This window comes from Odontomachus brunneus, unplaced genomic scaffold, assembly GCF_010583005.1.
Source record: "Odontomachus brunneus isolate Ranch 3 - 2012 unplaced genomic scaffold, Obru_v1 Obru_scaffold_004, whole genome shotgun sequence".
NCBI lineage: Eukaryota > Metazoa > Arthropoda > Insecta > Hymenoptera > Formicidae > Odontomachus > Odontomachus brunneus.
The window spans coordinates 3,639,764-3,655,540 of record NW_022639454.1 but is presented as its reverse complement, the minus strand read 5'-3'; the positions used below and the strand labels follow the sequence as shown (position 1 = coordinate 3,655,540).

General features: G+C 40.5%; 2 protein-coding genes and 1 long non-coding RNA gene across 8 annotated transcripts in view; 2 read left to right on the top strand and 1 right to left on the bottom strand.

The window, feature by feature from the left end:
* The window catches only part of LOC116846401 (muscle, skeletal receptor tyrosine-protein kinase-like), a 14,492-nt gene extending 1,460 nt beyond the window's left edge, over positions 1-13,032 (top strand). Inside the window, exons 1-9 of one of the 3 annotated variants that reach the window (XM_032820183.1) lie at positions 4,523-4,748; positions 7,530-7,715; positions 7,812-7,897; positions 8,055-8,195; positions 8,449-8,611; positions 8,677-8,957; positions 9,626-9,799; positions 9,892-10,050; positions 10,921-13,032. In XM_032820183.1, the coding sequence (XP_032676074.1) occupies positions 4,676-4,748; positions 7,530-7,715; positions 7,812-7,897; positions 8,055-8,195; positions 8,449-8,611; positions 8,677-8,957; positions 9,626-9,799; positions 9,892-10,050; positions 10,921-11,223 (1,566 nt within the window). In that variant the 5' untranslated portion in view covers positions 4,523-4,675 and the 3' untranslated portion in view covers positions 11,224-13,032. Of the gene's footprint in view, positions 1-4,522; positions 4,749-5,720; positions 6,785-7,529; positions 7,716-7,811; positions 7,898-8,054; positions 8,196-8,448; positions 8,612-8,676; positions 8,958-9,625; positions 9,800-9,891; positions 10,051-10,920 lie in introns of those variants that run through there. The other 2 variants (XM_032820175.1, XM_032820193.1) reach the window with 2 other exon arrangements.
* On the bottom strand, positions 71-10,973 carry LOC116846415. 4 transcript variants are annotated; one of them, XR_004378481.1, is made up of 7 exons: positions 10,827-10,973; positions 9,862-10,078; positions 7,344-7,690; positions 6,862-7,200; positions 3,692-4,527; positions 1,449-1,585; positions 71-968 (listed from the first exon to the last, which is right to left on the bottom strand). It is a non-coding gene; the product is annotated as an uncharacterized LOC116846415 (long non-coding RNA). The 4 variants fall into 4 exon arrangements; XR_004378484.1 differs by having other exon boundaries at positions 7,377-7,690; XR_004378483.1 differs by having other exon boundaries at positions 7,382-7,690.
* Positions 13,033-13,581: 549 nt separating the features above from the next.
* Positions 13,582-15,767, top strand: LOC116847467 (heat shock transcription factor, X-linked-like). The gene is made up of 3 exons (XM_032822499.1): positions 13,582-14,501; positions 14,704-14,812; positions 15,382-15,767. The coding sequence occupies exons 1-3, from the start codon at positions 14,052-14,054 to the stop codon at positions 15,534-15,536; spliced, it is 714 nt and encodes a 237-aa protein (XP_032678390.1). The 5' UTR covers positions 13,582-14,051; the 3' UTR covers positions 15,537-15,767.
* Positions 15,768-15,777: the final 10 nt, after the last annotated feature.

Genomic DNA, 15,777 nt, shown 5'->3' with positions numbered 1-15,777 from the left:
TATATATATATATATATATATATATATATATATATATATATATATATATATCGCTTATATTTTAAGGTAAAATATGAAAATATATAGTATGACTCTATCAACTAATTGTGATCAGTATATTAATAAATTGTTACTCACCTAACTTGGTAAAGTTTTCTAAAAGTATAATTATTTAATTTTTCTTACATAATTTTTTATTGTGCTTTTTTAACGTATATTTTTTAATAACTACTACATCACAAATTATCTCTTTCTCCATGTGGTATCTAATAAGTCTTTTTTAAGCATTAGAAACTAACTCTTCATTTTTTTAGTTCTCCCAGATATGTTATCGTAATAGACGAATTTCATGATATGTTACATACTTGACACATGCTCATTTCTAAGGATATCTTTAGGACCGCCCCATTCTCCGCCTTTTTGTAGCCAGTCGCTCATGAACGGTTTACTATCGTTTCCGATTCCACGGAGTATTGTTCCGAAATGCAAGTTATTCCAGTTGTCTCTTGTCATTTAGAAATCACCCATCTCGCGTGGAAACACAAACAACTCTCATCTTCGTGCCTGCTGCTTTATTTTTTTTAGACCGCCCTCTCTTACGGCCCACCGTCTGCACGCACGCTGACTTTATGTCGTACGGCTGTCGAACACTCTGACGACAATTCGCAACGTTCGACGGGTGTGAGCCACCCTGCGTGCACCCTTCCCTTTTTCTCAATGCAACGTCAGTATAGGGTAGAGGACTTCCTTTTGGGTATGCGTATGCCATGTCACAGCGTTGAATTTTGTTTTCAGGAGTAAGACAGTAATAAGGAACTCAACAACTTTTCTTCTGTACTCTTCCGAGCTTCTTTAAACGTATAGAAATAGCTTGAGTGACTCTCAGTTCTTCAGCAAACTCCTTTTGCGTTCGACAAGAATTTTTGTTGAGTAGTTCCTCCAATTTCTCATCTTCAATCTTTTTTTTCCTAAAATCACAAAGAGACACTCGTGTGAGTTCAAAGAATTGGACAACTCAATCAGTCTTCGAGTAACTTGAACGATATCTCGAGTAGAAGGTTTTCATTCAATTGTAAGATCAAAAATTTCATTCATAGATCTACACACGCAACTCTGATAAAACGCGTTCGTTTATCTCAATCACTGATTGTTAAATTTAAAGAACAACGAGCGAGCGGCTTATCACTCACCAGTTGTGGGATTATCATCGAGGGTGTGTCGCTCGACCGACGTTTGAAATTCGTTTGTTATCCGCGGACATTAAGCCTCTACTGAAATAACTGTGCATTTAATGCATCGGGACGGAAATATAGGCGATCGCTTTTGTCAAACGTATGGGTTGATGTACGGCTCGAGAAAATACTTCGTGGAAGTAGAAGAAGAACCCCGGCGCTATTCTTGCGTCCAGGTGTGAGCTTGTAACGCCAGTGTAAATATACAACACTTACGCCATTCCGACGGGGAGGAGGCTCTTCGGAAACTATTAACGTGTCCCCCTTGGCCCCTTGCTCCCTCGACGACCTTTGTTTTTCGACCCATTTCTCGTTTACTTGCGTGCGTGTTTTGATCTCTTGAAAACTGTAAACTACCCGCAATATTAATGATTTGCTCCACGAATCCCCGGTTAAGGCTCCTGGGGAGTGGCATCATCCATCTCTTTTTAATGACGTCAGAAGCGAGAAAACGTATGCTAAAATTCCTGCAAAGTACGTCGAGATAAACAGATATATCCACAAAACGACATTTGCGATCGATTAAGTACACCTCTAAAATACTCCGTACACTTTCCTTTTATTCTAACAATCAAGAGATAATTATAAAATAAATGTGACGTGCAATCGTTTTTTCTAATCTAATTTCCTCATTATCTTGTCATATTAATTTTCCGATTATCTATTGATTTTTAGAACAAAAGAAAAGTGTACGGAGTATTTTTAATCGAAGTATATTTAATCGATCGCAAATGTCGTTTTGTAAATATATATATTTATCTCGACGTATTTTACAAGAATTTTTAGCATGCGTTTTCTCACTTCTGACGTCATTAAAAAGATGGATGATGCGATGAGACTCCAGGAGCCTTAAACCGGAAGGTTGTCTTTTCAAGAACGGTCAACTTTTCGAGAACGGATACGACATTGATCCCACATGTTAATATCCCGATGATGATGGTCTTCAGAATTATTTTGAGTCCGATCGCACGGCGTCATTCATGGAAACGGCGTCGGACCGTTGCTATTCACTTCGTAAAATAAACCAGCATACAAGAATATAATCGATTTGCAAAGGAGAACCGAAAGAAATTTGTTTTTCAGTGCGAGATTGAGTGCGTACTTAGCTAACAATTATTCAAATAAAAAGGATAACAATTAATAGAAGAATGAAAGAAAACTAATATTAATTTAAATTTTTAAAATCTCTTCCTATCTCTTCGCATTACAAAGATATTGACATCGTTTATTAATCGAGCTAAATGCTTTGAATACATATCTCTCTCTTTCTCTCTCAGTGAGAGATTTACTAATTTTCCCATTGAAGCGACCTGACTTTTCAAAGCGCAATCAGACTTCCGTGTAGTTGAGCTGGAGATTGCGAGATTATTGCCTCAAAGTTATAAATTATAATCGATTAGTTATCCTTTATCACAAAGATAAATGCACAAGTGTGTTAGCTCTGCTTGGATTTTGACGTTCGCGATCCCGTTATTGCTGCACGCGACGATAACTCGCCAACAACGGTGACGACTTCTTCGCAATCGTTACTTGGAGGTACGCTACATCAACGTTGAATGCAATTACGAGTTTCGGAACGGACGCTTATGTGCATACAGTAGATACGCATTTATCGAGGCACAAACACACATTCAGCAACCGCGTGCACGACTTCTGTACGAACAGTCGTGTTCTCGTGAGTCGGAGTCGACTTGTTTATCATGATTGGAAGCTGAAAAGTCGAGTTGTTCTCCAAGAGTAAAAGGGAGTGGGGGCGGCGCTTCGTTAGGCAATAATGTATCAGGCTGATCACGATAACGAACATCAAATTTTTCATTTACGCCAGTTACCGCCTGAAGGAGGAAATAAATAGCGTTCGGATCGAGAGAATACACACTTTGTTCTTTCTCATTATAAAAGAAGAAATCGTTATTGAGATACAAAATCTAGCGTAAAAAATTACGAAGATAAACGAGATCTCAGAATCGCGGCGTACTTTCCCATCGACATGATCTAACTCGCTAACGTAAGCCACCGTCATTGAACTTTTAAATTAAAAAGTGCTAATCGCGACGACTGCGATCTCGATTACGGGATAAGGATCTGATAGCCGTAGCGTACGAATCCTCTTCAAATTTACAAAAATAGAAAAATGGACAGAAGATATCTTCACATACTATTGTGTTGAGAATAAATAAATGATAAGCTGTTGATAACGTCGACGGGTGTTACACGGGCAATGCGAACGTATCGATAGGATGCCGCGCGCATCAACCGCTTCGTGCTCAACCACACGAACGATTTAATTATTGTCTTCAGATAGAGTATTTAACATTTTTCTCGAATCCGAAGTTGCCTTGAGAACGCGCCATCTCGCGATGCATCTCGCTCGAGATTTTTGCGGAAAGTTGACTTCTTCGACAGATTCATTTTGGCGATCATGTAGGTGGACGTGATTGCGTTCGGTGCATGTGAGGTACCTGACATCGGCAAAGACGCGAGTCCTCCCCTGATAAATCCGGAAGTATACAGGCACCGCTGTCGGCTCCCTTTTCCTTTCTTTTTTTTCTTGACGATGGCGTAGGTCGAGCAGACAAGAGATGATGAATCGAATTAAAGTCTCGTATATGTTCCCGTGTGGTGTGCGTACACGTGCATACGACCGCACGCGTATACCAATATAGATATACCGTACGCACACAAACACATACGCACGCGATCGCTGATGCTTCGTGCGCGTAGCGAAGCGAGGGAGTCTCGAAGGCGGTCCTCAGTTTCTGTTAAGCATTCATCGAAGTGAGAATACTCACTCCGTCTACTCCTACACGTCGTCTCCCTTGCCGAGTCACCCCGGGACGGCTACGAGATTTTGGCTTCCGGCTTAAAGTTTTAACATCCACCTACGACGTCGTTATCCTCAAGGGCGTGCTCAAAAGACTTCCGTTCTCCAGCAACACGACAGTATGACCCGGTGTTATTACGGGATCGATCTCGGCCGGCACCACGGCGATTCGCGACAAGGATCCTCCGAGAGATCCTAGAGCGACGTTCCGCGGATCTAAACCGGCGATTGGGAACGCGCGACGAGGATGAAGGCGTGAGGAAATCCGTTTAACGAGTCAATCTGTCCGTGCATCATACATAATAACACGTGCAACGTGAGCGACACGGTGTTTTATTGATGTTTCGCCACGAGCCAGGGCAATCGTTCAAGGCAATTCCGGATTTCGATAAGGCCTCGCTCCGTAGAAATGTCCGAGATCCGCGGTGCTCGTCGATGGGGTAGCCAAGCCGATTCCTCCTCTTCTTTCTCCAGCTGGAAGTAATACCGATGCAATTAGCGCGTCAATGGTAATTGGCACCTCGTAGCGAAAGAGAACGCGTGTAAAGTGTAACAAACAAAGTGCGAAGAATTGTTTCCTCCGGCCGGAGGGTGGTTTCATTCGTTCACCGGCTGTTTATCTATGAGCACGCGCACGATGCGGCCACGAAAAAAGTGGAGGAGAAGAGATCCCCTCTTTCAGAGGATGCGAACAGGTGAGAGACGCGCGTCTCGTCTGTGAAAATATCGACAAACATTTCGGTCGATTTGTTTCTTCATCAACTCGATTCTTTCGCAATCCTGTACTCGTGATATACGCGATGAAATGAGCGCTATAGGATATTCGTCTTGCTATTCGATTGAATTGTTATTTCCGAGACTTGATTTGACATACGCGTTGTAACTTACTAATTCGCGCTGGAGATTCCCGAGGTTTCTTTGAGGAATCTGTATACACACGGTGGCTTGTTCTCTCTTCTCATTAGGTTAATAGGTTCGCGGAACGATCAGGAGTCATCTAATTTGTATGAAATTTAATTAGATCGCAGTAATTTGTGGGTAGTATATATCGTGAATCCACCAAGACGATAACGATGTAATTACTTTACAAATTATATTCATCGCTTACGATAAGAGCTGAACTGATAACGATTGAAACGATGCTTTACTGAAATGATGACGTTTCACGTGTATCGGATACGTAAAAACGGGGAAACTTATCATCGACGAAAAAAAACATCAAGTCAATCGGTCGGCAAGATTAACGGGAGCGGCTGGATTGACTTATGTTATGAGCATATGTAGAACATATTTCTTTTTTTTTCAGAATAAATGAAGGCCGATCTTTTTCCCACTACACTATCAGAAATATTGGTACCTTTGATCCTTACAGAGGTTCGAAGTTCAAGATGATAACGACACGCACGATAATAAACACGAGAAAAGTTTCATCTCGGATTTAAATATAACATCTGTCGCGCTAACGATAATCGTACAAAAACCCAGTCTTGTCATATATTTGATATCTGCATATTATTTCGCGAGCACCTCATCATTTATCGATCTCTTTCGCTTTTTCTCTCTCTCACATACACACACATTCTCTCTCTCTCTCTCTCTCTCTCTCTCTCTCTCTCTCTCTCTCTCTCTCTCTTTCTCTCTTTCTTTCTCGACCCCTTCATGAATCGCACACGGTTTAGGCAGGACGAGACGCCCGCGCGCATAATGCCTCCCATTGTAGCCTTTGGCCTAAAGCTCGGATTTGCAAATAAACGCGCCTCGGCGCACGTGATCGCGTCGAACTTTCCAAATTTACCATCAAGCAACGAAAACAATCGGACGGCGATATGTCCGATTCAATTAGGATCGAATGTCGCTACCATCTGTTGCGTTTTTATTCAACGGAAAGCACCCGTCGGCTTGGCAAAACGGCCATCGCCGGCGAGATATCCCACGGCTGATTCGAATTCAATATTTATGCGTGAAGCGTCCCGAGACTCCTTGTCTTAATTTTAACACGAAAGCGATCCCGAAGCGATTGTTCCTTGATGCCGCAACCTTGAGAAGCGAATAGTTTTCGCGCTGGAAAGCACAACGCTCTCTGCTGTGCGAGTCCCATTACAATTGAGAAAATCATCGCAGTTCTCGCGCGATCTCGCGTTGTATCATAATTGCTCAGATGCGCGAGTATCCCTCAGCAAACGGCGTAAACTAAAACAATCGTTTTCCGACTGACTTTACTACGCGTTACTCGTGCTATCGAGGGTCAGCCGGCGAAGCCAATAGTGCTTTCTATGTCGCGCATATAATGGCAAAGAGCAGAGGTCAATAATAATATAGCGTAAATGTGAAAATCGCGATATCCGTGTCGGCATAATTGATTGCGGTGCAGCAGCAGTATTATTGTTGAAGCGAAAATTAACAAATCGCGAGAATCGATCACCGTCGCGATCACCCGCGGTATCCGAAAGCTCCCCCTTAAAATGGACAGTACTCCGATATGTGACGCATGTCACGATGAAGAAGAAGATTACCTCGCTGATGATCGCGCGTCCCCGTCACGCGATTGCGACGTTGGCCTCGGGTTGTGTGTTTTACCACCGTACAGGGAAACCACGACGGCGTCGTCATCTCGGCGAGCTCATCGTCGAAATGCGGCATCGATCGTGCGCGCGTAGAAACGGACGATCTCGTAAATACGGGAAATCTTGCGGAGATACTTTGAAAGGCGAAGGAATACGGGCGATAATAGGTACACATAGCGAGACTCGTTGTCGGGGAGCGCTGACCGCAGAGATAACGCTTTGACCCGTTACAAGCTCCACGTACCAAATGAATGCCTTCACTGTCTCTATCTTCCTGTGCCCAATCCAAATATGTAGCCCTTTTTCTTCCCTAGCTGCCCTTTACAGTCCGTTTGCGATGGTCCTGCGAATCCAACAGCATCTCTCTTTACTCGCCGGCGCGTCGCCGCTGCCGCCGCCAGCGGCGAAGGTCCCGCGCGTTCACCGCGAAACCATCGTGCAGGAAACGCAAAACACCAAAGGTCCACGTTGTATTCTGTCACACTTATGCGTGATTTCCTTGCCTTCGTGTAATTTCTATCTTGAAGATTGAGGAACTGCTTCTCTTATCCCTTAGGAATATTTGCTACCAACTATTTTCCAACTGCAAACAAAAAATAAGTAAATTATTCTTTTCAACCTTTCTTTCTTTCAATCTCTCTAAGTTCTTTTCTTCCTTATGCGCCACGAAAAGAGATTTTTGACCATATCGCGAATCTGTCAAAAATAAAACACATCGCGAGTTACCTTTTACATTCTGTTAAAACGAAGAACATTTACTATACATGTTTAATTCGCCAACTGATGGTCGTCGCCTCTTCGTATTGTTCATTTCCAATCGCAATACATTTTTCATCGGTGAAGCTTCGTATCTGCGAAGCATCGAGCATACGTGAAATTGCGATTCCAATGATTTCCGTAATATTATTGTAGAGCCACCGCCGAACGAATCTGATGAGCAGCCAATGCAATTCGCCGAGATCAAAGGATGCAAGGAAAATCCGGACATTTGCGGCATGGAGGCAGCCTGCCGCGACTTGGGGGACACATCAGACTGCATCTGTCCTCATGATATGTCCCCACCTACGCGGGACCTGAAATGTCCGATACGATCAATTGGTAAAGCTTCGACTATTTTGCAAATAGTGCACAGCAGAGTCCAAGTTAGAATATTAATATATGTATAAAATGAGTAATTGAAAATTTTCTCCATAGTTCCATTAACACCTCGTCCTATACACAACATAATACCACCGAATAACGATACAAACAGCACGACTGAACTCCCGGAGACCGAAGAGGTACTTTCCCCATTTATTATAATTATCGAGTTGAAAAAAAATTTCTTATTAGTCAATAAGATTTAGCGCAATATTTGTATCAATTGGAGACGTCTGCTTACTTGAAAATATAAATTAAAATTGAATGTAAGAGGATCAATCACAATTCTCACGATAGGTAAGCGGACTGAGGCCCAAAGTATCTGAAATAATAGGAATATCTGTAGCTTTCGCCGTGGGAATCATGATTATACTGAGCATCGTATACTGCGTGAGAAGACGCAGTTACAGAGTCAAATCTCAGAGAACTTCTCTGGATGTAAGTTGCTCGTATTTCTTCCATCGAGATAACGTTTACCCTAAGATATTATTCACTCTAAGATTAATCTACATTCAGATAATATTCTCGGGAAGATCTGTTAGACATCATTTTTGTCTCTGTCTCTGTTATCGTAGTTCTCTCTCTTTCTCTCTCCGACTTTTTTCTGTAAAGCCTTTATATTCTAAGATTAATAACCACATTTCAATAATTCTTAGTGGATTATCATCTCGTTATCATCATATTTTGTTAGAGCACTCCGATAAATCTGAAGAAAGGGATGTTGTTGCCGAACAAGTACACGCCGAATCCTCAATATTTCACGTGCACTTCGCCGGAAATCTCCATCATACAACGCGACACACTCGTTTTCCAGGACGATATCGGCGAAGGATGTTTCGGCAAGGTTTACAAAGGTACACGCTAGATTCTACGATCGATTTCGCTCATCGTTAGGTCTCTCACGATGGAAACTTTATAGGTGAATGGCACAACGGAGACACGAAGGAGATCGTCGCCGTGAAAGTGCTGAAGGATACCGCGACGCGTGAGACCGAGGAGGACTTTATGCGAGAAGTAGACATCATGTCCACATTCAGTCACACGAACATCTTGTCGCTGAAAGGAGTGGTGCTTCGCGACGCCGCCAGCAGCCCGTGTATGGTGTTCGAATATATGCCACATGGTGACCTCGCCAAAGTACTGCGAGCGAACTCACGGCAGTTGAGATCGCCGAACTGCGGACTACAGTCGTTAACGATGGTACCGTACCGTGTCGCAATCGACGACTAATTAGCGAGTTTTTTGCGAACACCGCGTATGTTTCAAATGTTCAGGCTTCTGACTCCTTGCCGTGGAACTCTCGGTTAATGACATCAGAGACAAGAAAATATACGAGAAAAGTTCCTGCAAAATATGTTGAAATAAAAAGTTATACCTATAAAATGACACTTGCAATCGATCGAGTATATCCGTAAAATCCGAGCGCTTTCCTTTTACTCTAACAATCAATAAATTACCATAAAATTAACGCAACTCAACTTTTTAACTCACTTTCTCAGAATTTTGTCACATTAATTTTATAGTTATTTATTGATAAACAACTTGATAGAACAATTACATTAACTTAATAGAACAAAAGGAAAATGTTCGGACTATTTTACACATCTGCTCGATCAGTTACGTCGTTTTTAATACATCTTTTTATTCATATGTATTGTGCAAGAATTTTTAGCGTGTGCATTTTTTCGCTTCTGATGTCATAATCAAGATAATAGATAAATCAAGATGACTACGGTCTGGAAACCAGAAGCCTTAAAAGTCAAAATGAAATGCTTGATCCAAAGCAGCTGCAAATTGTGCGTGCGGCAAACGTGGCAAATGAAGTGATTTCATCGGTAAAAATAATCGTTCAAACTTCTTTCTTACAGGATTCCCTACATTGGATATCGATTCAAGTCGCGGCCGGTATGACTTATTTGTCAGCGCAGCGATTCGTGCATCGCGATTTAGCGTGCAGAAATTGCCTGGTCGGCGCGGATCTGCTAGTAAAAATCGCCGATTTCGGCATGTCGCGGGACGTTTACACATGCGACTATTATAAGGTAAATTTGTACATGAGACGATCGCGATCGTGATGTTCCAAATGTGAGAAATCCGTGCTGACCTTGTCCTTGCCGAAAACGGTACTTCTCAGATCGGAGGAACGCGTTTGTTGCCGGTTCGATGGATGTCGCCGGAAAGCGTGATGTACGGGCGCTTCACTCTGGAAACCGACGTCTGGAGTTTCGGCGTTGTCCTCTGGGAAGTCTTCTCGTTCGGGAAGATACCCTATTACGGCCACAGCAACGAAGAGGTGAGTGACAATGATAAAACTTCCATTCCTGCATAGAAAAAAATAGTATGATTGGCTTATAAAACTGATTGTGCCAAGCAGATTTAATAGTAAGGCACGGAACAACTAATTGAGTAATTGAGCAACCACAGAGCAATTATTGAGTTACTGGTGTTACAGCCAGTGACGATATCTAATTGCTACAATCAGATTACACACAATTACATTAACATGGTTGATGTGTTAATAACTGAGTCATATCAACCACACACATTAGTGTAACACAAAATTAACTATGATAATGCAGCTATACTGCTCACAACTAAATATTTCTTGTTATACTATATCTTGTGTACTGTATCTTTTTTTCCATGGATTTCTGCATGAAAAAAAACAGCATGAAATTGGACCATACATAAATCTGTACCAACCAGATTTAATAACAAAATATGTAACAACTAATTATGTGGTTACAACAATCACAGAGCTGAGTTACTGCCATTACAGCAGTGACAATATTTGGTTGTTCCAATCAGAGTGTTTCCATAGTAAAATCACTTCAATTAATTTCTTATTGTCATAATCAGGTCGCACTATATTGATATAATTGATGTATCAAAGTAACTAAGTCGTATCAACCATACATATCACCGTTACACAAAGATAACTATCCCAAACAGCACAGATCTCCACAGGACATCCTAAAGACATTCTGAGAACGTTCCTACATCCTGAGAATGTCCTCAGAACATCCTCTGGAGGTCTTGTGCTGTCTGGAATGCTATCATGCTGCTCACAGCTAAATATTTCTGCTTATATGCACTGTATTTTTCTTTTCCGTGTACGTCTCAGTCAGTCCTACAACAGAAGTGCGACGTATCTTGATTTCAGGTCCTAAAACTCATACGTCAAGGAACTATCCTGATGCCGCCGGACGATTGCCCGCCTATCGTTTGCCAGATAATGCGCGATTGTTGGAAGAGTAAGCCGCAGGATCGAATCAGGTTCCCCGACATCCTGGAGAGGCTGGAGAAGGCGCAGGGCAAACTGATCCAGCAAGGGACTCTGCCGAGACCGCCGCAAGGACCGGTGACGATACGCACTCCGGATGTCTTAGATCCGGATGGCTATCTGCTTCCCGCTCCCGCGGTCCCTCACGAATATCTGCAAACTCTTCCGGTGCAGTCCGACTGATCGACGGAATGCAATGACAGCAAAAATACACGAACTTCGACTACTGAAGCAAGCGTGAGTGAAACGATGCGCGCGAAATGAATCGAAGAAATGTGTGAAACAGATCAAACGTCTCGAGTGAAGTAAGGAACACTCGGTGAAGTAACACTCCAGTGAAGTGAAGTTGTCTCGGAGTTCACTATGGTATATACCACGTATCAATTAAAAAACTATGAATATTAAGGCTAAGTTCATCTTGCACGCTGTCGTGCTGAACACACAACTCTATCTTTCTTCAGTATGTAATGAGTAATAAAGATAGAACGATGCTCTCAGCATAAACATGTAAGATGAACTTAGCCTAAGTACGTACCTAAAGACGTAAGTCTCTTTTCGTATCATCGTGTCATTTGGCGGGAATAATAATAAACATGAAAATAAACGTGTGTTACGTATGTCATGGGCTTTCTACAATAAGGTTGCGTTTCTTAACATCCTTTTTGAGGAAATTTGATTTGATACTCTCTATAGTTTATGTAATGTGACTTGAGGTTTTGAGTAAAATTTTCCTCAAAAAGAACGTTTTGGAATGCAACCTAAGTTATTAATCATGAGCCATAGGCAAGTTAACTAACCACAGTCGATTATTTTTGAAAATAATCAACTGTGATTGGTCAATTTGCTTGCGGCTTGTGACTAATGGCTTATTGTAGAAGGGCCATCATAGATTTTCAGTACTGACAATGAATATCCAAACGCAGCCATAGATTTAGGGTTGATTTTTAGTAGTATCCTAATTTGTTAAGAATCTTGAGCTAAAGAGTTGGAAAAGAAAACCGATTCCGGAGTGTTTCGTTTTAATCAGTTGATCATAGTCGATGGATGGTTGATCGATTTATCCATGAACATAATATATATGGACTCCGAATGCCTATGTTCTGTCTAATAGAGTGAAGCCAACATCTAGAAAGAGAGCTAAAATAGAGGGGCTATAATTTTTTTCCTATTTTGTCACTTTTTTATTGCGCGTGTATCCATTTTTAATTTCCATACTATTATAGAGCGCAACAGCACCCCGACTAGATTGGCAAGTAAAAATCTTATTTAAATTTTATTGCACACTTTGTGTAGAAAGAGACAGAGAACAGAGAGGGACTGTACATATTGGCTTCACTTTTCTTGTCGTATGCGGGGTCCATGTATACTACGTCCATGGATTTACCCCTTGTCCACAACCTTGCTTTAATCTTTAAGCCATAAGAAATTGATCAATCACAGTCGAATATTTTGAAAATAATCAATATCTTACGGCTTAAAGATTAAAGCATGGTTGTGAACAAGGGGTAACACACAAACTGGATACCTCTGAACTACCATGGTACAAACATATGCTTAGACTACTCAGATCTTCATGATAACGATCAAATTTCGTTTTCAAATAGCCATAAACACTATCTGTCGTATAAAGAATGCACGAAAGCTTGGAACACTAAGATTTTTTAATATTGATAAGATAACATTAATATTTATGTTAGAGTTATTTTCACATATTTTATTGGTGTTTTCAAAATATATATCGCTATTTGGATAATCAATAATTAGTAAATCGTCAAAGTGAATTGGTGGAAGCGCGCAACTTTCATATTTGCGATCCTATATTGATACGTGCAAACTTGACTTTGCAAAATTTATAAAGTAGGACTTGAAAGAAGAGTGAGTAGGAAGCATATTGAAACTAATTTACGCGAACGTTATCGTTTCTAGTACGGTAATTGTAATATTAATAGTATTGTAACTATAATTTCCATTAAAAGTTAACGAAAGTTGAAACACTCGATAATTTCATCATACCTTTCCGTCTCTTCCCGATACGATTTGAAATACGCTGAAGAAAATCGATGAAAGCAAATAAAAAAAACGATCCTCGTGAAAAAAACATTCTACACACAAAGTAATGATTCTAATTATAAGTCGTTTAAGATTAGGATAACTTTTGTTCATTTACATAGATTAATCGACTAAACATTAAGAGGAACTGTTAATACTAATATAAGCGACAAACATCGCAGTTTTAAAAGCAAAATTATTAGACTTTACGTGAATTAGTGGTAACGTAAAAACCTAAACAAGATTCTCCCATGAATTATACAAATTGTCACTCGCGCCAAACAATGACGATTAGACAAATATATGATTCTGCAGGTCATATATTCTCTTCATTTGAAGATTGTCTTTTAAAAGTCTTCATATATATTCTAAAATAACGTGAATTAATCACAATTTACATACATTAAATTTAACTTCATAGAGGCGAAACTATTGTAGACATGACATCGCATAAATTTTTTCTTACGTTCATGAATCGCAAAGATAAGACAGAGATGCGAAGTAGGATGCGAGGAAAGGAATACAAAACAATTCAGCATCGGGCGGCAAGAATCGGAGGATGGTTCTGTTTTCTATTGCTGAACTAGTGTATTAGTGCACTTTTGGAATTTAAAAAAAAAACAGATATAAAGATATATAAATTTGGTGGAAGAAAGATGAGAGAGAACTAGTACAGCCAATTGAGCAGTAGAAAACAGACCCTTGGATACGAAACGAACTGTCGCGGCTTGCGACCACCGTTTGCGCCTTTTTCCCGAGAACCGCCAAGATTATTGTCCCCGTGACGCGACAGTCTCTTGTATCGAAAGTGGTTTGTTTGTTTCTCTCAAGACAGGATCAAGCGAGTTGCACGTGCAACGATACGCGGCCAGACGCGTTCGAAACATTCTCGATCCGCGTTCGAACCGAACGATCTCTCTTGGCGAACGTATTGCCGCCACGATCTCGAGATAACGGCGAGGATGTACGAGGACTGTGTGTTGCAATCGATGCGATTCCCGCAAAAGCTGTGGAAAATCGTCAACGAGTGCAAAAGCGGCGCGATCCAATGGGGCCCAAACGGCGACACCATACTGCTCGATTACAAGAGATTCCAGACGGAGTATCTGGACGCGCGACGACCCATCTTCAAGACCACCAACATCACGAGCTTCATCAGGCAGCTGAATCTCTACGGTTTTCGCAAAGTGACGTATACGCACACTCGCGATCCGATCTACGGCTTGCACAATCCACACGTCCACGAATTCCTGCACGACAGTTTCCGCGCCGACCGCACGGATCTGCTGTCCAAGGTCTGTCGGAAGGCCAGCACGAGCAAGGGCAAGTGCTTTCAACACGACGCTACCAAAGGTGCAGAGGACAATCCGGGGTCAGAGCCCAACTGCATCTCCCGCCTGAAGATGTGTCAGGTATTGTTATAATCTCAATCATATCTCTATTACTTTTGCAATATTATTAATATATATTAATGTGAAATTATTACAATATTTATAATAATATTAACTTAATGAGAAAAGTGATCAAACTACATATTTTGTGTGTTTATAATCATAGATACAATGTAATTGTTATAGATTTATGTAATACAGATTAATATAATTCTCTCGACAGTTGGCTTTAACTAAAACTTTGGAGCAGATTACTCAAGAATATCGACGGAAACGGGAAGAAAAATTGACAGTAGTGAAGAATAGTAAAAGGATAAACTCCCAGGATACAGGTGTAATAGAATATTAGCTACTTAAGGCTATTAGGCTACATAATTATCTGCTGTAGTGTATCGTATTGATTAAAAAGGTCGTTTATCTTGTTTTATTTATTAATAGGAAGAGTCAGATAGGAAGAATTTTTCTTAATTAGTTTAATAAAATTTAAATATATAGTAAACTCATCAAATATATTATTCTTAAACAAATTACAAATAATATATATGAATAATAAACAGCATTGCAAAGAAATGTTATACTTAATGAGAAGATTTAAAAGAGAAGAATAATTCCTTTCAGTTCAAGAACCAATTCAAGCCAATGGCTTCTTTCCATGGTGCAAACTCATGAAAATCTGACCTGAACTTGGGGAACTGATACATTCATTTGATCCTACTTTACCTGTTAGACTTTGTGTAACAATCACAGCATAATTTGAACCATTGACACATTATTTTGTATATTAATACTTTGGTAGATTTAACAGATATTAATTATCAGTGACAAGCTGAAAGTAAATTTTGCTAGAAATTTTGACAATGTTAACGATGTTTCAATATATTAACGATCGCGTACGTTTCAGTTACAGGCTTGCGGAAGGCAGAATTCGACGATGTTTCAAATTGGAGCTCTGCTGTAGCAAGCAGTATGAAATATCCAATATTTCCTCCCTCGACCGATACATCGTTCGAACGTGAAACGGTCTCATCTTGGCGTATTGTTACAATGGATAAATAAGACCTGCAGATGGATGTTCAAAATAACCATCGAAGTTGGCCCGGAACTGTTGGTCTCGGTGCAATATTCGCGTTGCTCAAAACATAAATATGTGCTTAAGTTTTTAATAAAGTGATATTTTATTTGTTGAGAATTATGAATTCCGTTAAGTAATAAAAGATAATGGTTAATTGACTTAACCATGGTAAAAAGCACATCGAACTTTCAATATATTGTTTTGAGAGAATAATTATATAAAATT